Source organism: Scyliorhinus torazame, chromosome 1 (genome assembly GCF_047496885.1).
Source record: "Scyliorhinus torazame isolate Kashiwa2021f chromosome 1, sScyTor2.1, whole genome shotgun sequence".
Taxonomy (NCBI): domain Eukaryota; kingdom Metazoa; phylum Chordata; class Chondrichthyes; order Carcharhiniformes; family Scyliorhinidae; genus Scyliorhinus; species Scyliorhinus torazame.
This window is the reverse complement of record NC_092707.1, coordinates 377944783-377967624: the sequence shown is the minus strand read 5'-3', so window position 1 is coordinate 377967624 and position 22842 is coordinate 377944783. Positions and strand designations below refer to the sequence as shown.

The window sequence follows — 22842 nt, the reverse complement described above, 5'->3', positions numbered from 1 at the left end:
CAGGGGGGAGGTGGGGGCCTCGGTGTGGTCCCCGATTCGGGGGAACCATCGGTTTGTCCCGGGGAGGATGGACGGGAGGGTTCCAGAGCTGGCACATGGTAGGTATTAGAAGGCTGGGGGACCTGTTTGTGGACGGGAAGTTCGCGAGTCTGGGTGAGCTGGATGAGAAGTTCGGGCTCCCCCCGGGGACACCGTCAGATATATGCAGGTGGTGCACAGGGTGCATATGACACGGGCGAGAATGAGTGGGTTCTTTCAGGGGGTAGCAGATGAGTGTGTGAGGAGTGGGCGGGGGCCAGCGAATCTTGCACACATGCTTTGGGGTTATGAAGATTCTGGGCGGGAGCGTTCGCGGTCTTAGCCAGGAGAGTGGAGGAGGGAGTGGACCCGGACCCTTTGGTGGCAATATTTGGGGTTTCAGAGAAGCCGGAGCTCATGGAGAGGAGGAAGGCCTGTCTTGGCCTTCGCCTCTCTGATTGCACGGTGATGAGTTTTGCTGGAGTGGCGGTCGGCATCGCCACCGGGGGTAGCAGCATGGTTGGGTGACCTCTATGACTTCCTGCGGTTAGAGAAGATGAAGTATGAGTTAAGGGGCTCAGCAGGGGAGTTTGGGAAAAGGTGGGGGATGTTTGTGACCGTGTTTGAGGAGCTATTCGTCGCAGGGGGGTGGGGGTGATGGGGAGGGGGGGTGAAAAAGGAGAAAAATCTGTACAAACTGTATAGTTGATTGTTGGGAAGAATGTTTCCCGGGGTGTTTATTTGCTGTAATCTCATTGATACAAGTTTGAATGAAATGCGTTTTTAAAAAAAAGAAATAACGTTAAGTGGCAAAAAGCAGCAGAAATATTCTTTTCATAATAATGATAATCTTTGTCACAAGTAACTCAATAATTTCATAGAATTATCGAATTTACAGTGCAGAAGGAGGCCATTCAGCCCATCGAGCCTGCACCGGCTCTTGGAAAGAGCACCCTACCCTACCTCCAGCCTATCCCTATAACCCAGTAACCCCACCCAACAATAAGGGCAATTTTGGACACTAAGGGCAATTTAGCTTGGCCAATCCCACCTAACCTGCACATCTTTGGACTGTGGGAGGAAACCGGAGCACCCGGAGGAAACCCACGCACACACGGGGAGAACATGCAGACTCCACACGGACAGTGACCCAGAACCTGGGACCTCAGTGCCATGAGGCAGCAATACTAACCACTGTGCCACCGTGCTGCCCTATCCCTTTAACCTAACCTTCATGATAATGGTTTTCATCTAAATGTATAGACTAGACATCACAAAGCCAAATATCTCAAAAATGAATAAAGCTTTTCATCTCCGAAATCCTACACTGATATGGAAAAAAGCCTAGTGATTTTTTTCCTGAAACGACAAAGATTTAGTTAAAGTGGAATGGCCCATTTTGAAACAATTATTGTATTTAAAGTTACTCAAAACAAATCCCCTCCACTTAAGCAAACTCAGTCAATTCCTTCATAATCAATGATGCCACATAATAATGACACTGACAACATTACAACAAGAATTGAAGCTCAGAATGTTTTACCTTCCAATTTGCAAAATAAATTTATAAAAGATTATCTGGCAAGAAACAATGTCCCATATTTACGGACATAAAATTGAAATAAACTGCTCATGGGGAGATTTGGACCTGGAACATGGTTGCTGGTGTTTGATTTTGATTTTTTAAATTTTCAAACCAATAAGTTGCACCTAAAATCATGCACTTATCACCTGTCCCTTCCATTATAATAATCTTTATTAGTGTCACAAATAGGTTTACATTACCACTGCAATGAAGTTACCATGAAAATCCCCTAGTCGCCACACTCAGGCGCCTGTTCGGATACATTGGAAGAATAATTCAGAATGTCCAATACACCGAACAAGCATATATTTCGGGACTTGTGGGAGGAAACCGGAGCACCCGGAGGAAACCCACGCAGACATGGGGAGAACGTGCAGCCTCCACACAGACCGTAACCCAAGCCAGTAATCGAACCCGGGTTCCTGGCGCTGTGAAGTAACAGTGCTAACCACCGTGCTACTATGCCGCCCCCCCTCCACCCCTGAGGTGGGGGCTTTATTGTGGGGGATGAGATTATTAGGGATGAAATTCGTTCTCACCAGCTGTTGCCAGGGGGGTGGGATTTGCCATGGGCTGGCCTGCCTGGGTGACAAGATTTTCACCACTGGTTCGATTGGGTCCACTTCTGACCCAAGCCAGCAATCAAACCTGGGTCCCTGGCGCGGTGAAGCAACAGTGTTAACCACTGTGCTACAGTGCCACCCTACATCTATAAGGATGTCCAAAAAAATTCCAAAAGAATGCAAGGAAAGATACCATATATCGCGCTGTATAAGTCAATCTTTGAAGCTATGAAAGAGTTCACTTATAATTAGAGTATAAAATGTGAACTGTGGTGTAGGAGGACCCATTTCTGTTCATTGGTCAACATGTGTGGTCTGCTCTGTGGAGGTGTATCTTAAACATCCATGCAGCTTCGTGACAACACAGCCCGAATCACTCACTTGATCACATGCCCTGAGGTATAAAGCAAGTATAATCATAAACGTGTAACTCTGAGCGGAAAAATTGAGACCAACGTCTATTGCAAATACAGTAATTCCCATGTCAAGTTTCCTCATTCGATATTGTTTCACTTTGGTAGCACAATATATCAGGCTTAGGCAAATAGGTTATTCATGAAGGCCCGACGTTCTCAACCTTGCTCCTTGCCTGAGGTGCGCTGATCCTCAGGTTAAATCACCAGTCAGTCTCCTCCTCAAAGCAAAAAGCAGCCTACGGTCATATGGGACTATGGCGCTCGACCTATTTTTATTATAGGGTTGGTATGCACACTTAGCATCGGAACTTTCACTGCAGTGTTGTTTCGCACCAGGGCTGTCTTCCCTATTTTGGTGGCCTCTCCTTCTCCCCAGAACTCCTTCCCACTCAGACTCTCTCACTCAACACTTCGCTCCCCAATCCGAACTCCTCTTGTACTCTCTGCTGGGCTGGGGAGAGAGAAGTGGCTTGCATAAGACAAGTAGAAAGGGTTTGCAGAATTCTTTTATATTTTTTAACTAATGTTTGAGAAGCAGTCTTGTTTTTTGTTTAATAGACATTTTATTGGTATTTTTTGGTATTATAACAACACATTAAACAATGTACATGAAACTATAAACAAAGTGCAAAAGCCGTCTCCCTCCCTTACAGGTCCCACCTTTATTAACCCCCTACTCTAAGCTAAACTAACCCCCGTCCTTCTGCTGACGATTAATTTTCCGCGAAGAAGTCGACGAACGGTTGCCACCTCCGGGCGAACCCGAACAGTGCCCCTGACCCTCTCAAGGTGAACTCTATTTTCTCCAAACAGAGAAAGCTAGCCATGTCAGATAGCCAGGTTTCCGACTTCGGCGGCTTTGAAACCCTCCAAGCTAATAGTATCCGTCTCAGGGAAGCAAAGGCTAGAACGTCTGCCTCTCTCCTCCTGGGTCTTCCAAAGCCCCGTAAATCGCCTCCTCTAGACTCAGCGCCACCCTTGTTTTTAACAGCGTGGACATGACATCTGCAAACCCCAGCCAAAATCCCCTAAGCTTCAGACATGCCCAGAACATGTGGACATGGTTCGCTGGTCCTCCCGCACACCTGTCTTCCACCCCAAAGAATTTGCTCATCTGGGCCACTGTCATGTGAGCCCGGTGAACGACCTTGAATTGTATCAGGCTGGGCCTGGCACATGTTGTGGACGCGTCCGCCCATAGACCATCCTCTAGCTCTCCTCCCAACTCCTCCTCCCAATTGCGCTTCAGCTCCTCGGTCTGCGTCTCCTCTGACCCCATAAGTTCCTTGTAAATGTCCGAGACGCTCCCTTCTCCTACCCACCCTCTGGAAACTACCCTGTTCTGAATCCCCCTTAGCGGTAGGAGCGGGAAGGTTGACACCTGTTTACGTAGGAAGTCCCATACCTGCAGATCCCTGAATTAGTTTCACCTCGCCAACACAAACCTCTCCTCCAGCGCCCTCATACTCGGAAAGCTCCCCTCTATAAACATATCCCCCATCCTCTCAATCCCTGCTCTCTGCCATATCCGGAATCCCCCATCCATACTTCCCGGGGCAAACCGGTGATTATTACAGATTGGGGACCAGACCGATGCTCCCTCTGCTCCCACATGTCTCCTCCATTGCCCACAGACTCTCAGGGCCACCACCACCACAGGGCTGGTGGAGTACCGGGCTGGTGGAGTACCGTGCCGGCGGGAACGGCAAAGGCGCAGTTACCAACACCCCCAAACTGGTGCCCTTGCATGAAGCCGCTTCCATACGCTCCCGTGCCGACCCCTCCCCCACCACCCATTTCCTGATCATGGCTATATTCGCTGCCCAGTAATAGTTACTAAAATTTGGCAGATCCAGCCCGCCCTCTCCCCGACTCCACTCAAGCACTACCTTCCTTACCCGCGGGGTCCTGCTCGCCCAAACAAAGCCAGAGATCACTTTGTTGGCCTGTTTAAAAAAGGATCACGGAATAAAGATGGGGAGACATTGAAACACGAACAGGAATCTTGGGATGACCGTCATCTTCACCGTCTGCACCCTCCCAGCTAATGACAACGGGAGCGCGTCCCAGCTCTGAAAATCGGCCTTCATTTGGTCTACTAGCCGGGCCAGATTTAATTTATGCAGCTGGTCCCATTCCTGCGGCACTTGAATGCTTAGGTACCTAAAGCTTCCCCCTACTAATCTAAACGGCAGCTCCCCCAATCGCCTCTTCTGTCCCCTCGCCTGGACCGCAAGCATTTCACTTTTCCCGATATTTAGCTTATACCCCGAAAACCGCCCAAATTCCCCGAGAATCCTCATGATTTCGATACATACAGAAGCAGGTCGGCTGCACAGAGCGAGACTCTGTGCTCTGTGCCCCCCCCCCCCCCGACCAGCCCCTTGAGGCTCTCAGAGCAATTGCCAATGGCTCTATAGCTAGCACAAACCAACAGTGGGGAGAGGGGGCATCCCTGTCTCGTCCCCCGGTGCAGTCTAAAATAGTCCGATGTTGTCCTATTCGTCCGTACACTTGCCACAGGAGCCTGATACAGCAACCTGACCCAGTCAATAAAGCCTCGTCCAAATCCGAACCATCCCAGTACCTTCCACAGATAATCCCATTCTACCCGATCAAAAGACTTTTCTGCATCCATTGCGATCACAACTCCACCTCCCTACTTTCCGGGGGCATCATGATCACATTTAAAAACCTTCTTACATTGGCCACCAACTGCCTACCCTTAACAACCCAGTCTGGTCCTACCCAATAACGTCCTGTAGCCACCTGGGTTGGCCACTTACCGACTTAAAATGGAGAACCGCAAAGACTAAAGGGAAATTCAGCCAACACAGGCAAAAACGAGCAAGTGCAGAAATCCTGTGTATTGGAACTTGCAAAAACCAGACAGCACTGAAACCAGCAGCCATCTGCATAGTAATGAGCGATTCCCAGGCACAATTGATACACTTCAGGTGGATAAGGCAAAGCCAGACTCCTCGGCACCAGCAGGAGCCAAGTCAAAGGAAGGCCAACGGACATTTAGGGACCGCCCAGCGATCAGGGAACAACTCCAGTATTGGAGAAATCGATCCAAGTGATCGTAACGCAGTCCAATCACTTGGAACCAGGTACGGGGTCCACCCCGAAGGGCAGTTAGCCCCTGGGGACTATAAAAGTAAAGCCCCCAAGTTCAAATCGGTCTTCTTGGCAGGGTCACTCAACAACGTGAATCAACTCCCGAGAGTGAACTGCCCAGCTGCCGCACCAAGTAAGTCTCCAGTCAACGCTCGCTACGAGATAGGTGCTCCTAGCTACAAGTCCATACCAGCTTTTGAATCCTGCAGACTCAGGACCTGAACGAAAGGCCATTTGTTCCCCTGACCTGGTGGGCCAATTCCGAAGCTAAGTATAGGCCTTTTAGTGATAGAAATAGCCTAGAAAGTAGAGTTATATGCATAAGTAGTGACTTACTGAATATAGTGTGTTTTGATTTGAATCTTACTAATTGGTGTATTGAGTTATTGATCAGTACTTGAACTTGAACCTCGTGGCGGTATCATAAAGATACCTGGCGACTATAGAGCAAAGGTTAAACAAATAGAGCAAATTACGAATTAAGAGCCAACCAAAAGTTAGCAACAGTCCGGAACACAATCCTCAATCCTGGAGGACAAACTTTTGGCCAGCAGTTTGGAGTCCACATTCAACAGAGATATCGGCCTGTAAGATCCACAGAGCTCCGGGTTCTTGTCCTGCTTCAGAATCAGCGAAATCATGGCCTGTGACATTGTTGGGGGCAGCACCCCTCTTTCCCTTGCCTCATTGAACATCCTCATCAACACCAGCCCAAATATCCCAGAGAACGTTTTATAAAACTCCACTGGGTACCCATCCGGCCCCGTGTCCTTACCCACCTGCATGGCCTTCAGACCCTCCACTATCTCTTCCAATCCGATCATGGCCCCCAGCCCTTCTACCAGCTCCCCGTCAACCTTTGGGAAATTCAGCCCCCCCCCCCCAAGAAGTGTCTTATCCCCTCTGGCCCCGTAGGGGGTTCTGACCTATACAGCCTACTGTAGAAATCCCTAAACGCCTTATTCACCCCTACTGAAGAAGCGGTTTCATTTATGAAAGAAGGAATGTACAGAATTTCAACTTCCAGGGTTCAACGCTTTAATCTTTTTCCATCAGAAAGGTCCTTCAGAACGGGACAGCACGGTAGCACACTGGGTAGCACTGTTGCTACACAGTGTCAGGGTCCCAGGTTCGATTTGCGGCTTGGGTCACTGTCTGTGCAATGTCTGCACGTTCTCCCTGTGTCTGCGTGGGTTTCCTCCGGGTGCTCCGGTTTCCTCCCACAGTCCCGAAAGATGTGCTGTTAGGTAATTTGGACATTCTGAATTCTTCCTCTTTGTACCTGAACAAGCGCCGGAATGTGGTGACTCGGCGCTTTTCACAGTAACTTAATTGCAGTGTTAATGTAAGTCTTCTTGTGACAACAAAGATTATTTAAAAAGTTTAAAAACTCAACTACAGCTTTTACACTGAATTGATCAGATTTCACAACCAAAGTAGTTGCACTTTTCAAAAACGTAACTAGAACTTTAAGCAAAGAAATACTGTATAGCCTCAAAAATGCTTTTATCAGCTGAAGAATTCACAGAACAATCATAGAATTTACAATACAGAAGGAGTCTGCACCGGCCCTTGGAGAGAGCACCCTACTTAAGCCAAGCTATCCCCGTAACCCAATAACCCCACCTAACGTTTTGGACACTTATGGGACAATTTAGCATGGCCAACCTACCTACCGGGCACATCTTTGGACTGTGGGAGGAAACCGGAGCACCCGGGAGGAAACCCACGCAGACATGGGAGAGAAAGTGCAAACTCCACACAGTCACTCGAGGCTGGAATTGAACCGGAGACCCTGGAGCTATGAGGCATCAGTGCTAACTACCAGGTGCCGCCCAATTGGATGTCAACATTTTTGCACAAAAAATATTGGGTTGTCTTATATGACCGTTGCAATCTACAGTACTAAAAGGTATAACTATGTGTAATGTTTTAATAGCTGAAAATATTTCCTTAGAGCCTGTGGATTTCTGGAATTAGAGATGAGGCTGCAGGTTCATCCTGCATGGAAAAATCCTTTCTGTTGCAGGTCCTTTCTGTTCAAGGCTGAACATTTGCAACCATCTTTAGCCAGATGTGCCGAGCGGATGATCCATCTTGGCCTCCTGACTATGTTATACCATCCACCCTCTTTCCCATCCATCCTCTCTGCTATCCTACCACACGCCACCCCGCTTCCAATCCTCTTCAAACCCCCCCTCCTCTCCCTCTCCTATCCTAACACCCCCCATCCATCCTCTCTCCTATCCTAACCCCCCTCCTCTAATCAAACTCCCATCCACATCCATTCCCTCCCTTCCATCCCCCTCTCTCTCACCTTCCTCTTTCACATTCACCACGTCCACTACCACCATGTCCGGCTTGTCCAGGCCGATGCCGAAGGGGGAGATCTTCCTCTCGGTCACCCCCGACGGCACAACATCGGGTTTGGGCCCGAATTTGCGGGGATAATAATCCCCGCTCAGGTAACGAGACGTGTCTTCCGCCATCTTCGGCCGCCGGCTTCGCCCCGCCCCCACGGGCAGCTTAAAGCTGGGCCTCCCCTCAACACATCAGCCAGTCACAATAAACAAGAAAGACCAGCAGAAGCAGCAAATAAACACCTCGTTTGCACTGAGTCCATTTTACCGAAATAAGACCGTCTGCATTTTATCCACAATCCCTTTAAAATTTAATTATGGTCTACAGATAGAAAATGTGCCAAGCACTATTTTGTGTTTAATGTGTTACTTGACAAACCAGCAGAATGGGATTGTTCAGCCAACTAGTAATTGATAACTGGAACAAGGGCAGCTAACCGTCAAATTTGTTTGGGCTGCCAAATAATCCTCAGCTTGGAAATGATCCTGAGGGGATGTTGCAGGAATGGGGAGCTGGCTGAATCTGTGATCATATTATAAATAATACTGTGAGTGCGACAAACATACATGAGTTCATACTGGTAAAAAGGCATTTTTTATTAGTGAGGGAATGAAGGGACCTTTTTGTGATGTACTTCATTGTTGGTAAGGTCCTGTTAAAACCAATCACAAAGTCAACTCGCTATTTGACCTGAAGTCGAATCCAGCGCCAGATAAAGTGAAGGGAAAGAGAGGGCAGAGCTCTGAGCCCAGGCAGGGATTTCGAAATGGTGCAAACGCGTTCAACTGGCTGTACGGTGCCCCGCACGGCCAAGAGGAGTGCAGTGCGCAGACTCCGGATCAGCCTCGATGCTGGGCTGACTCTGGAAGGTAAGAGCTGGTGAATTGTTAAATGTCAGTGAAACCACCGGATCCAGGGGGTTGGGCATGAATACGGGACAACGTCCCCGGCTTGGCGTGTTCAGCAGGTGCTGAGGGCTCGGTGTCTGTGTACAGGCAGGTACTGAGGGCTCAGTGTTTGTGGGTACAGGCAGGTACTGAGGGCTCAGTGTTTGTGGGTACAGGCAGGTACTGAGGGCTCAGTGTTTGTGGGTACAGGCAGGTACTGAGGGCTCAGTGTCTGCATACAGGCAGGTACTGAGGGCTCAGTGTTTGTGGGTACAGGCAGGTACTGAGGGCTCAGTGTTTGTGGGTACAGGCAGGTACTGAGGGCTCAGTGTTTGTGGGTACAGGCAGGTACTGAGGGCTCAGTGTTTGTGGGTACAGGCAGGTACTGAGGGCTCTGTCTCTGCGTACAGGCAGGTACTGAGGGCTCAGTGTTTGTGGGTACAGGCAGGTACTGAGGGCTCAGTGTTTGTGGGTACAGGCAGGTACTGAGGGCTCAGTGTTTGTGGGTACAGGCAGGGACTGAGGGCTCAGTGTTTGTGGGTACAGGCAGGTACTGAGGGCTCAGTGTCTGCATACAGGCAGGTACTGAGGGCTCAGTGTTTGTGGGTACAGGCAGGTACTCAGTGTTTGTGGGTACAGGCAGGTACTGAGGGCTCAGTGTTTGTGGGTACAGGCAGGTACTGAGGGCTCAGTGTTTGTGGGTACAGGCAGGTACTGAGGGCTCAGTGTCTGCATACAGGCAGGTACTGAGGGCTCAGTGTTTGTGGGTACAGGCAGGTACTGAGGGCTCAGTGTTTGTGGGTACAGGCAGGTACTGAGGGCTCAGTGTTTGTGGGTACAGGCAGGTACTGAGGGCTCAGTGTTTGTGGGTACAGGCAGGTACTGAGGGCTCAGTGTCTGCGTACAGGCAGGTACTGAGGGCTCTGTCTCTGCGTACAGGCAGGTACTGAGGGTTCAATGTTTGTGAGTACAGGCAGGTACTGAGGGTTCAGTGTTTGTGGGTACAGGCAGGCACTGAGGGTTCAATGTTTGTGGGTACAGGCAGGTACTGAGGGTTCAGTGTTTGTGGGTACAGGCAGGTACTGAGCTCAGTGTCTCTGCGTACAGGCAAGTACTGAGGGCTCAGTGTCTCTGCGTACAGGCAGGTACTGAGGGTTCAGTGTTTGTGGGTACAGGCAAGTACTGAGGGTTCAGTGTGTGTGGGTACAGGCAGGTACTGAGGGTTCAGTGTGTGTGGGTACAGGCAGGTACTGAGGGTTCAGTGTTTGTGGGTACAGGCAAGTACTGAGGGCTCAGTGTGTGTGGGTACAGGCAGGTACTGAGGGTTCAGTGTCTGCATACAGGCAGGTACTGAGGGCTCAGTGTTTGTGGGTACAGGCAGGTACTGAGGGCTCAGTGTTTGTGGGTACAGGCAGGTACTGAGGGCTCAGTGTTTGTGGGTACAGGCAGGTACTGAGGGCTCAGTGTTTGTGGGGGCAGGCAGGTACTGAGGGCTCAGTGTTTGTGGGTACAGGCAGGTACTGAGGGCTCAGTGTCTGCGTACAGGCAGGTACTGAGGGCTCAGTGTCTGCGTACAGGCAGGTACTGAGGGTTCAATGTTTGTAGGTACAGGCAGGTACTGAGGGCTCTGTCTCTGCGTACAGGCAGGTACTGAGGGTTCAATGTTTGTGAGTACAGGCAGGTACTGAGGGTTCAGTGTTTGTGGGTACAGGCAGGCACTGAGGGTTCAATGTTTGTGGGTACAGGCAGGTACTGAGGGTTCAGTGTTTGTGGGTACAGGCAGGTACTGAGCTCAGTGTCTCTGCGTACAGGCAAGTACTGAGGGCTCAGTGTCTCTGCGTACAGGCAGGTACTGAGGGTTCAATGTTTGTGGGTACAGGCAAGTACTGAGGGTTCAGTGTGTGTGGGTACAGGCAGGTACTGAGGGTTCAGTGTGTGTGGGTACAGGCAGGTACTGAGGGGTCAGTGTCTGCGTACAGGCAGGTACTGAGGGGTCAGTGTCTGCGTACAGGCAGGTACTGAGGGCTCAGTGTCTGCGTACAGGCAGGTACTGAGGGCTCTGTGTCGGTACAGGCAGGTACTGAGGGTTCAGTGTGTGTGGGTACAGGCAGGTACTGAGGGTTCAGTGTGTGTGGGTACAGGCAGGTACTGAGGGTTCAGTGTGTGTGGGTACAGGCAGGTACTGAGGGTTCAGTGTGTGTGGGTACAGGCAGGTACTGAGGGTTCAGTGTGTGTGGGTACAGGCAGGTACTGAGGGCTCTGTGTGGGTACAGGCAGGTACTGCGGTTTCAGTGTTTGTGGGTACAGGCAGGTACTGAGGGCTCAGTGTCTCTGCATACAGGCAGGTACTGAGGGGTCAGTGTGTGTGGGTACAGGCAGGTACTGAGGGTTCAGTGTTTGTGGGTACAGGCAGGTACTGAGGGCTCAGTGTCTGTGGGTACAGGCAGGTACTGAGTGCTCAGTGTCTCTGTGTACAGGCAGGTACTGAGGGTTCAGTATGTGTGGGTACAGGCAGGTACTGAGGGTTCAGTGTGTCTGCGTACAGGTAGGTACTGAGCGTTCAGTGTTTGTGGGTACAGGCAGGTACTGGGGGTTCAGTGTTTGTGGGTACAGGCAGGTACTGAGGGCTCCGTGTTTGTGGGTACGGGCAGGTACTGAGTGCTCAGTGTCTCTGCGTACAGGCAGGGACTGGGCTCAGTGTCTGCATACAGGCAGGTACTGAGGGTTCAGTGTCGGCATACAGGCAGGTACTTAGGGTTCAGTGTTTGTGGGTACAGGCAGGTACTGAGGGCTCAGTGTCTGATGGGTACAGGCAGGTACTGAGTGCTCAGTGTCTCTGCGTACAGGCAGGTACTGAGGGCTCAGTGTGTGTGGGTACAGGCAGGTACTGAGGGTTCAGTGTGTGTGGGTACAGGCAGGTACTGAGGGCTCAGTGTCTGCGAACAGGCAGGTACTGAGGGCTCAGTGTCTGCGAACAGGCAGGTACTGAGGGCTCAGTGTATCTGCGTACAGGCTGGTACTGAGGGTTCAGTGTGTGTGGGTACAGGCAGGTACTGAGGGTTCAGTGTTTGTGGGTACAGGCAGGTACTGAGGGTTCAGTGTTTGTGGGTACAGGCAGGTACTGAGGGCTCAGTGTATCTGCGTACAAGCAGGTACTCCGGGTTCAATGTCTTTGGGTACAGGCAGGTACTGATGGTTGTGGTCAGGGAATAAGGATTGTTTGACCGCTGACTGGCGAAGCTGGCCATACAGTGGGACACCAATAACTCGTACCTGTGCACTGTCATTTTTTCTGGCTTTAATGCAAGATAATCCGATTCAATATAGTAATTGTTCATGATGTGTGAAATTGTTCTTTTTTTTCCTCGTGGACTGTAGATAATGAATTTATTCTTGTGACATTACATTGCGTTTTACCTGGCTCTTTATTTTGTAGCGACTATGTGGTATGCATTTATAAATTCTAACAACACAAGATGCTAAATGCCAAGTAGGAATTGGGAAGAATGTTAGGGATGTTGGCTTAAAGTAGTCAAAGAAAAATCTTTTCATAGAATCATAAAATTTAGTGCAGAATGAGGCCAGTCGGCTCAGCTCCGGCCCTTGGAAAGAGCACCCGACTTAAGCCCACGCCTCCACCTCATCCCAGTAACCCCACCTAATCTTTTGGACACTTAAGGGGTAATTTAGCAGAGCCGATCCACCTAACCTGCACATCTTTCGAGTGTGGGAGGAAACCGGAGCACCCGGAGAAAACCCACACTGACACTGGGAGAAAGTGCAAACACCACACAGTCAGCCGAGGCCAGAATTGAACCCGGGCCCTGGTGCTGTGGGGCATCAGTGCTAACCACTGTGCCACTGTTGCCGCCCAATGATGAGGATGTTCTTGAAGGTGGTGAGGTTAGAGAATGTTTCAGGTTTGGGAAGGAAATTCAGTGGAGCCAGATTGTGAATGCTTGAAGTCACTGATGCTTGAGGTGGGGTAAGAAAACAAATAGAGCACAGTTGGAAAAGCAGATTGCAAGATGACTGGGCTGGACATGGCATTCAGATGTAAAAGACCATGAACAGATTTATAAGTGAGCAAAGAAATTTCAGTAACAGAGCTTTGGGAGCTGTGTAGCCTGTTTGATTAAATGAGCAGTAGTTGGCTCCAGGCACGATGTAAATGACAAAGTTGGAGCTTGTCTTGGGGTTAACTGAAGAGTTGGTGAGAACAACATTAGAGTTGCACATTTGAAGTGAAATTTGATGCTTGGCTCAGGTTTGAAGACCATACCATGGTTGCACACTGTTCAACTTGAACAAGCTGACCTGAGAGGGAGAGTAAGAGCAGAGGTTAAGATGTAAAGTTTCTGGTGGGTTTATTTGTGTCCTCACCGCAAAGATAATAATTTTTTCTTCAATAGGGAAAAGTTTAAGAGCATTGTTTGTGGGTTGAGGAGTAACTGGAGCCAAGAGAAGGCCTTATCCATTAATTCATCATCCAGCAAGAGCAAGGAAGAGTTTGCTACCCAGTTTTATTGAATTGGTTGTATAAATAGATGAGAAAATCTGGAATCATGAAAGGAAAATTGTTGAATAGATTGAGAGAATTGTAGGTTCTGTTGGATGGGCAGAATGAGCACCCTCCTGTGCATCTATTTTGTGACATGCCTGTTTATTTTAATAAATCACTGGTTGCTTTAGAAGATATGGAATTAAGTGTAGAGAAATTTGCTTTTCAATATAATTAACGGCATTGCAAATTACTCAACTGGTCCTGTTTGAAAGACGTCCATCATAACATCAGGATCAAGGGAATGCTGTGTTCTTTGATGGGAAAAAGATTAATGGTTGAATCTAAACAGACTTTGATACTGATTTCTTATGGCATATTCTAGTTTAGTGTTTTGACTATCAAGTCATACTCCAATTAAATTGTCTCACTGCTGCTTTTGGTATATCTGCAGAGAATTAACCTAAAGAAATCTGCTTTTGTTTTCTCTCAACTTCACCATGGAAGATTATGTTCATTGATGGCAGAGTCAAGATAATAAGTTAGAGCCAAATCTACTACTCTTTTGGCACAGTGTTCCATCCGCGCACCAGCCACAGATGCGAATTGTCTTGCATATCACCATTAGGGAAAAGATATATATGACAATTTAAAAATCTGTTTTCTCTTATACCTTGTAAGATTAAGTACATAATTAATCATTAAGTATTAAAATTGCGATCTTTGAAATAGGCTAATATTTTAACTCTTTGGCTTAGTTGGTAGCACTTTCACCTGAATCATAAGATTATGGGTTTATGTACCATTCCACGACTTCAGCACAAAATATCAAGACTGACATTCCAGTGGAATACTGAGGGCATGCTCTACTTTCAGATGAGATTTTAAACTGATGTCCCCTCTGTCCTCTCAGGTGGATGTAAATGATCACAAATACTAAGAGCAGTGGAGTAATTCCCTCTGTCCTGTTCAATATTTATCCCTCAATCGACTAAAAACAGATCAGCTTTATTACATAGCCTTTTGTGGATGCTTGCTGTGAGCAAGTTACATTTCCTATATCACAACAGTGACTACAATTCAAAAGCACGTCATTGGCTGTAAAGCACTTTGGGACATCCAAGGACATGATACAATATAAATGCAAGTATTTTTTGTACCTTATCCCAAGCTGTTTATGGAATCCCCCTGTTTCTCTTTAAGAATGACACCTAGAACTATGGAACCATTAGCAAGAAAACTCTTCAAGGGAGTTTTATTTGTGGAGGTTGCAGGAGCAGTTGGAGCTTACTGGCTGTTTCATAGGATGAATGTCAGTCAAGGTAAGGATAACTTCTACCCCAACATCTTCCTTCATAGTTTAGTCATCTATAAAGTAGGACTGATTAACCTTTCTTCAGTGAATTGATTCATTAACCTGATATTTTAGCAGAAAATATAAATAAAGTACAAAGATAAATGCATTTCTAATTATAAAATGGTGTGATGAATGCCAGATATAATGTATTTTTAGGTATTTGGTGTAGTAAGGGATAAAAGCCTGGGTAATAGTGTTTTTAAAGAACCTTGGGTTGAAACATTTTGGGTACCAGGGATGCAATTTGGCCATCGTAAAAGCTTGGGCTAAAATAATGTTTTTTGGATTAAGGGGATTCCCTGTGGAGTTAATTAGGTTTTAGCTTGGTAAGATGATTTAATTACTGAGGGGAGCCAAGATGTCAGGCATTTTACAGAAAAGCAGAGTTAGTGGAGTCTTAGTTGGAAATGTGAGCAATTGTCAAGCATCTCAGTTCAGTTAAATGATATGCCTGCAGATAGATTAGCAGTTTATTTCTACGCAGTTCAGAAGAGTGTAGCTAGAAGGTGAGCTGGAACTGCTTCTGAAGCAATACAGCCAGTTTCTGATATTTTCTTTAAAGCAGTGTTCAAAGATCTCTTTTTAAAAGTAGACAATCCAGACATCTCTGTAACGCAGGAATTCCTGAATGCCAACTGTATTTAACAGTGGATTGAGCTGAGATTTTTGTTTGAGTAGGAATAAAGAGCAGTTAAAGGTTACTGTATTGATTAGAATCATTTAAGAAGTAATTCTAAGCTATTTTCTGGTGTGATGTTAAAAGATATTTTTAATATTGTTAGTAATAAAGTTTGTTTTTAATGTACCGTATCCCTATTTCTTTGTGAAATCACTCCTGGAGTGAGGTATCCTTTTCTCACAGTCATAGCACACAAAATTAAAATAAAATATTGGAGTTTCTGTCCAGTATCCTAGCCACTGTTGGGGTCTGATCCAGGATCTTAATGGTTACAACAAAGGAGGCCAATTTGCCCATACTGTGATGTCCCTTTGCTCCTTGAATGTACCTGGTGCCATTCCATGCCTTTTGCCCAAAGCCCTGCAAATGTTTCCTCTTCAAGTAATAATCTAATTAAGTCTTGAATACCTTGATTGAACCTGCCTCCACCAGACTCTCAGGCAGGGCATTCCTGATTCTAACCACCCCTATGTGAAAAAGTTTTTTCTTGTGTCGTCATTGCTTCTTTGGCAAATTACGGTAAATCTGCGCCCTCTATTCTCAATCCCTCCATCAATGGGAATGTTTCTGCCTGTCTACTCAGTTCAGACCCCACCTCATGATTTTGAATACCTCTATCAAATTTTCTCTTCTTTAACAGCCCCAACTTCATTTCATGCCAGGACTATTAACGCGCTATGCTGCTTCCCAGCTTAGATGTTTTCAGTGTCTTGTGAAAAATTAACATTCACATTTGACACTGAATCAGAGAATTGTTACAGTGCAGGATGCCATTTGGGCCAGTGTTTGCACCATCTCTCCAAATGAGCAATGCACTTAGTGCCATTTATCTTGTCCATTCTTTCTTTTCAGATAACTTTAATTCCCTTTTGAATGCTTCAATAGAACTGGATTCCACCACACTGTAGCACAGTCTATTCTAGGTCTTAGCCAGTTGCTGCAAGAAGTTTTTCTTTGAAATAGAATTTACAGTGGAGGCCATTCGGCCCATCTAGTCCACATCAACCCTTGGAAAAAACATGATACTTAAGCCTATGCCTCCACCCTATATCCCAGTAACCCCACCTAACGTTTTGGACACCAAGGGGCAATTTAGCAGGGCCAATCCACCCAACCTGCACATCCATAAGACATAGGAGCGGAAGGCCATTCGGCCCATCGAGTCCACTCCACCATTCAATCATGGCTGATTTCAACTCCATTTACCCGCTCTCTCTCCATAGCCCTTAATTCCTCGAGAAATCAAGAATTTATCAACTTCTGTCTTAAAGACACTCAACGTTCCGGCCTCCACTGCCCTCTGTGGCAATGAATTCCACAGACCCACCAGTCTCTGGCTGAAGAAATTTCTCCTCATCTCGGTTCTAAAGTGACTTCCTTTTATTCTAAGGCTGTGCCCCCGGGTCCTAGTCTCCCCTGCTAATGGAAACAACCTCCCTACGTCTTTGGACTGTGGGAGGAAACCGGAGCTCCTGGACATGGGGAGAATGTGCAAACTCCACACAATCATCCACCCGAGGCCAGAGTTGAACTGGGGTTCTTGGAGCTGTGAGGCAGTAATGCTAACCACTGTGCCGCCGTGTCACGTTTGCTTCTTTTATCAATTACTTTGAATCTCTGTCTTCTCGTTCCTTTGGAGTAGGAGCAGTCTACCCCACCTACTGTCCCGACCCCTCATGATTTTGAATTCCTCTTATCAAATCCATTTTCCATGAGCAAGTTTGCATTTGGTTGATTATTTGTATTGTATTTAATCTCAGTGCTATTTGAGGCCAAGTGCAGCTGATTTTTTTTTCCTCCCCCAGAGTTCAGACATACAGTAAATAGAAGGTTTCCCTCCATTTTGGAAGGTGAGTAATATTTGTTCAGCCCAGGTTAGAAAGATTAGATGGTACTGTAAATGTTTTGGAAGTTTCTAAGCAACCCTTTAGTCCAGTTGAATTTATAAAGTTAGTGTTAAAACAGGATGTATCTATGGGGAGTAAAACATAAATAAGAGAGCAAATGCAGCTTCATAGAATCCTTACAGTAGAGCAGGCCATTTGGCCCATTGAGTCTGCACTCTACTCACCCTGCCCGATCCCCATAACCTAGCCTACACATCCCTGGACACTAAAGGGCAATTTATCATGGCCAATCCACCTCAACCTGCACATCTTTGGACCGTGGGAGGGAACCGGACACCGGAGGAAACCCACGCAGACATGGAGAGAATGTACAAATATCACACAACCAATGACCCAAGGCTGGAATTGAACCCGGGTCCTTTGCCCTGTGAGGCAGCAGTGGTAACCACTGATGCACTGTGCTATTATGTGCTTGAGCTTGTGTTTATTAGCCAAGTGTTGGACAAGATAGCGACTTAATCTGCGCTTTACAATTAGCACTTGTAAAGTCTTCTACACATCATGTGACTATGTTCTTCCACTTTTACTTTAAAACTGTCTAGCAAAAGCCTTTAATGGTGGAGGGAGTGCAAACCAGAGGGATTATTTCCTTATGCTGGCTGATTTCAAGGCCAAAAATACAGACCATTTTATAATTTGATTCAAAATACATTTCTTTACAATTTTCAGTTTATTATAAATCCAATGAGTGGGCAGGAATTTATGGAATCCGAGAACAGGATCAGGAAACCTGGTCCAACAAACAGTAAATATGTAAGTACAAAGTCTAAATATATAAAAGCTGGCTTGAGAGGAAGGTAGGAGACCAATGTTTTATAAATACTGGTTTAGGAAACATTGTTCATCTTTTCTTGTTTAAAAATCTTTTCTGTTTATTTTGCAGTTTCTGGGCCTTGAAGTTCTTCTTCTGCTTACGTAGTGTTCGTGTATCTTTGCCTCTGATCCAAGCATCACGATCAGATTCCCATTGTAGCTGTTTCACACCTGGGAAATAACACATGTTTGATACTCAGTAGTGAGTTCTAAATAAAGCTTCTATAAAAGATAAATCTACATTATTAGTATCTAGCCAATGGAGAATGAGATATCTTGACACAATCACGTAAATAAAATCTTTAAGATGTTAAACTGAAGATTTCAAAAATGGAGTACACATGTTTGTATGCTTAAGTCCAAAATTACTATTGACTCATAAGTACGTAACCTTTTTCTCTTTATACTGAGAGCAGTCACTTACTTGCTTTATCTTTGTTTGCCATTGCGTTTATGCCAATATTGTCAAACTTTGATCCTGCATTTTCATCCAGCAAATAGCCAAACTGTAAAGAGGACAAAATGTTTATTTAAAGAACTGCAAAACCCATTAAAACAAAATATTTTTTCACCCTTCCTGCATTAAACAGCACGAGTTATTTATTCACCTCATTTCAGTGTGGCTTTGAGTTCTAAAATAACTTACAAGAAATACTCATGCTTCTTGGAAGATGGCAGATTACAAATCAATGGAGCAATTTACACATGCATATTAAATAACTGCCTGAACTACAGTCAAGTGTAGCAGGACTGTTGTAATCTATTAATGTCACCTTAATTAATTTTAACAGTCTACTACTCACCTCTTCTGCAGCAGCAAACATGTCGGCATCATCCTTGAAACCCTTTTTATGTTTCTTTCCTGGAACAATGTGTACATTTTAGGATATTTAAGAATTAATTGACCACTAAACAAAATCCATCTCTAGCTTCAGTTTCAGAATTTCACACAATCGAAAACTCATGAATCACTCAAAAATTCCCTTTTAAGTTTCTTATTTATGCTGCACAGAAATGAAAGCTTTTATAAACCAATTCTGCATTTCCATGCAAGTATTAAGGAATAGGATGGTGAGTACTTGGTCAACACAAAATAAACTTTTGACTACTTCACCCCTTCCTCTAAGAGTTAATATAATCCTAAAACATGTATTTACAAATGTAGAGGCTCAATATTTTTTTTCTTCCAATGACCGAATGTAAGAAAATCAGGTAAGCCAATATTTTTTTTAATGTACATCTCTCTGGAAATGTTATACACCATGGAAGAATTTCAACATTCGGGTGCCACACTCTTCTGAAGACGATGAATCATGACAACATATGGTTCTATAGATGGTCAGTTATGTTTCCCAAAATACAATTTCCCTTTTTAAAAGTTGAAATGTTGAGTGTCAGTCAGATATCCCCATTACAGCTGAATATACCTCCATCCTCCCCCAATGCAGTAATACTCCTTCAGCACCAACTATGTGGTAGTCAGGAAATTGCACGACTGATCTTTTAATTCCAGATATTTCTCCTCCCCTCAACCTAGTCCTCACCTGAAAATGTTAATTTTTCTTCCCTCAATAAATCAACTAATGAGTCACAGACTAGGGAATCTAGGACTTCCCTTCTTGTAGAGCTCAAAGTTAAAGCATGTGGTAAAATCAGCAAGCTGTGGTTAACATAATAAAAGCAAAATACTGGGGATGCTGGAAATCTGAAATAACAAAATTCTGGAAAATCCCAGCAGGTTGGGCAGTATCTGTGGAGAGAGAAAGAGTTAATGTTTTGAATCCTTGTGACTCTTCAGGGCAAATGAGTGGGAAAAATCTAATTTTATTATGCTGTTTATTCCAACTGCTCCACCCTCTCTCAAAGTAGAAGATACGAGATTAAAACTTTGGGCACAAGACAAAGGAAATGTTAATAATAGTGTTAAGGACTAAAGAAGGTAATATAGCAGAATTTATGTTCATAGTAGGACAAAGATCAACATTCTATGAAAGCCAAACTAACAAGTGACAGATGGCCCTGTGGGATGAGAGGCTGCTTTGGGACAAAATATTTGGATTAAAAAAGGGGAGTCGAGATGAAGGAGCGTTCAGTCTGAACTTGTTGAACTGTCCAGAAGGCTTTAAAGTGCCTAATAAGAAATTCTATTTCTCCAGTTTACACTGGGCTTCAGTGGAACATTGCAGCAGGCCAAGAACAGACATGTGGGCAAGAGAGCAAGGTGGTGAGTTGAAATGGCAAGCGACAGGAAGGTCAGGGGTCATGCTATGGACTAAGGGAAAATATTCCGCAAAGCGGTCACCCAACCTGCATTTAGTGCCCAATGGGAGCAGCGAATACAGTAGACAAAATTGAAGGAGGTGTAAATGATACTCTGCTTCATCTAAAAAGAGTGTTTGCGGCCTTGGACAGACAGTAGGTAAAGGGGCACATGTCGCACTTTCTGCGACTGCCTGGGAAGGAGATGGAGTTGTGGGTGATGTAGAAGTGTATCAGGGTGTCATGATGGAGGGAACAGCTGAGCAGTCCCACGGAATGCTGACTGGGGGAAGGGGCTTAAGGAGATGTGTTTGGTGGTGGCATCATGGTGGAGTTGGTGAAAATACTGAACTTCCAAGATAGAATTAGACCATGAGAGGTAAAACAATTATGGGAGGTGACTGAAGAGACTAATAAAGAACATTTGTGGGCAGGCTTTTGAAGGGTGGCAATGGTAAGAAATGTTCTAAATGGTAGGGTGCAGATAGCTGAATACTCCCACAAATAGTTATGGGAGGATGTGTGCTATGCGCTGCCGCATAGAATTAGGAGATTGCAGTAGTATGTGATGGAGTCTTGGAGTGATATATAAATGAAGATCAAGATTTTGAAACAATATGCTGCAAGAAGGTTGAAACAAATAATAGGGAAATCAGTGTAATATAAGATACAGCCACTGGAATTTAGTGTCAATTAAAGTTTATAGAGGCTAGAGCACGAGGAGCAGCAAGGAGAGGTTTGGAGAAGCCAGAGGTGGAAGCAACAAAGCCATGAATGTGGCTATCAGGGTAGTGACTTAGCTCAATTAGCCACAAGAACATCATCACTGTTCAATTAGGGAACGATAATCAGCCATGATTCCTTCCACACACTACCAGGCTGCATGGATAAATAATATCTCAACACTAGTGAAAGCATAATGTGATTCAGGAGAAGTGAAATTAGTGAGAGTAAAAATCCCAAAGGTATTTTTCCAACTTTTAGAATTATCCTAAAGATACAAGTGTTTTACAAAGCAGAGGGTGTTTAAAAAAAACCAAATGCTAATAAAATTCAAATTCCAAGTAATTTTGTACCTGTAACAAATTTGGCAAAATCCAAGTTGTCTCCTTTTTTCCTTTTACCAGACTTATTACTTTTCTTGATTGCTGCACTGTCAACCTCTACATATTAACATGAAAAAGTATTATAGAAGAGTATTTCTGGTTAAATAATTTGCACTGGAAAATCTGTGTTTATTGATTATAGAATTGTGCAAACAGGAAGTTTGAAAATGCAGTTACCTTCAAATGCTCCTTCAAGATCTGAAAATAAAACAATGTTCAGTGTGTATTATCTACTAGTTAATTTTCATTTATCAACTTAAGTACCATCAGATACAAGTAGATGATTTATAAAAGTTAAGATTTTAATAAATACATAGGCACTTTTTAAAATCCCGATATCAGTGAGAAGCTATGTTGTAAAGTAAGATTTATTATGCAATATTAGAGCAAGTGTGAATAGTACCTTTTGTATCATCTGGTTCATCCATGAATACACCTCCTTCTTCTCCGATCACTTCCTCAAAATCTTCCCCATCCAAGCTTCCTAGTGATAGCTCTTCATCATCCAAATCACCCATATCCTCATCATCTAGGTCTGAATCAGCTTGCTCCTCAAGTTTCATCACATCTTTTGATGATTTCTGTTTCATATTACTATGAAAATAGTGAACATTTGCATTACAGAACATTTGCATTCTGCCATTGCCCAACAATAAGAACTGCATGGTTGTAAAATTATCAAATGTAAAAGCATGTTTTTCCTCTCCCAAGCTTTAAAGTATAATAAAACACACTTGAGTATGTCATCGTATTCTGCTAGAATGCCACGAATTTCTCCCTTACCCCAGGGCAGCATGGTAGCACAAGTGGCTTCACAGCGCCAGGATCCCAGGTTCGATTCCCCGCTGGGTCACTGTCTGTGCGGTGTCTGCACGTTCTCCATGTGTCTGCCTGGGTTTCCTCCGGTTTGCTCCCAAAGTCCAAAGACGTGCAGGTTAGGTGGATTTGCCATGCTAAATTGCCCTTAGTGTCCAAAAAAGGTTAGGTGTTATTGGGTTATGGGGATAGGGTGGAAGTGGGTCGGTGCAGACTCGATGGGCTGAATGGCCTCCTTCTGCACTAATACTCAACTTGCTGCCTCCATTCCTGTATTGTGGATGCAGTGAGACATTTAAAATTCACTTAAGTTAGGTGAACAAAACGGAAGGGACCTCTGAATTATAAATTTACAGTTATTGTACATATAAACTCTGCCTTCTTCTAAAAGAAATTCAGCTGGAATACTGCTAATGTAAGCAAGGGAGAAAATAGATATATAGATCAATTGGAC

General features: G+C 45.2%; 3 protein-coding genes across 7 annotated transcripts in view; 1 reads left to right on the top strand and 2 right to left on the bottom strand.

Annotated features, from left to right (window-relative positions):
• slc30a6 (solute carrier family 30 member 6) overlaps positions 1–8209 on the bottom strand; it is a 227985-nt gene extending 219776 nt beyond the window's left edge. For both annotated transcript variants that reach the window (XM_072511928.1, XM_072511935.1), the window contains exon 1: positions 8020–8209. In XM_072511928.1, coding sequence (XP_072368029.1) covers positions 8020–8191 — 172 coding nt within the window. In that variant the 5' untranslated portion in view covers positions 8192–8209. The remainder of the gene's footprint in view (positions 1–8019) is intronic.
• On the top strand, positions 7571–18781 carry LOC140426797 (protein CEBPZOS-like). 4 transcript variants are annotated; one of them, XM_072511993.1, is made up of 5 exons: positions 7571–7614; positions 14655–14773; positions 17293–17337; positions 18064–18147; positions 18278–18781. In XM_072511993.1, exons 1-4 carry the CDS (start codon positions 7586–7588, stop codon positions 18141–18143), a joined length of 273 nt encoding a protein of 90 aa, XP_072368094.1. In that variant the 5' UTR covers positions 7571–7585; the 3' UTR covers positions 18144–18147; positions 18278–18781. The 4 variants fall into 4 exon arrangements, with proteins under 4 accessions (XP_072368094.1, XP_072368104.1, XP_072368113.1 ...); XM_072512003.1 differs by lacking the exon at positions 7571–7614 and adding an exon at positions 8794–8932; XM_072511983.1 differs by lacking the exon at positions 7571–7614 and adding an exon at positions 8912–9030.
• The window catches only part of cebpz (CCAAT enhancer binding protein zeta), a 45019-nt gene continuing 40222 nt past the window's right edge, over positions 18046–22842 (bottom strand). Inside the window, exons 12-17 of the mRNA XM_072511921.1 lie at positions 21976–22166; positions 21750–21770; positions 21543–21629; positions 19011–19069; positions 18632–18713; positions 18046–18378 (exon numbers count right to left, since the gene is read on the bottom strand). Of these exons, the coding sequence (XP_072368022.1) occupies positions 18236–18378; positions 18632–18713; positions 19011–19069; positions 21543–21629; positions 21750–21770; positions 21976–22166 (583 nt within the window). The 3' untranslated portion in view covers positions 18046–18235. The remainder of the gene's footprint in view (positions 18379–18631; positions 18714–19010; positions 19070–21542; positions 21630–21749; positions 21771–21975; positions 22167–22842) is intronic.

Coding starts and splice junctions, on each gene's coding strand:
- LOC140426797 (XM_072511983.1), top strand. CDS start 8,990: ATGAATACGGGACAACGTCCCCGGCTTGGCGTGTTCAGCAG. Junction 9,031..14,654: donor CGGCTTGGCGTGTTCAGCAG/GTGCTGAGGGCT, acceptor TTTCTCTTTAAG/AATGACACCTAGAACTATGG. Junction 17,338..18,063: donor GTTTCCCTCCATTTTGGAAG/GTGAGTAATATT, acceptor TACAATTTTCAG/TTTATTATAAATCCAATGAG.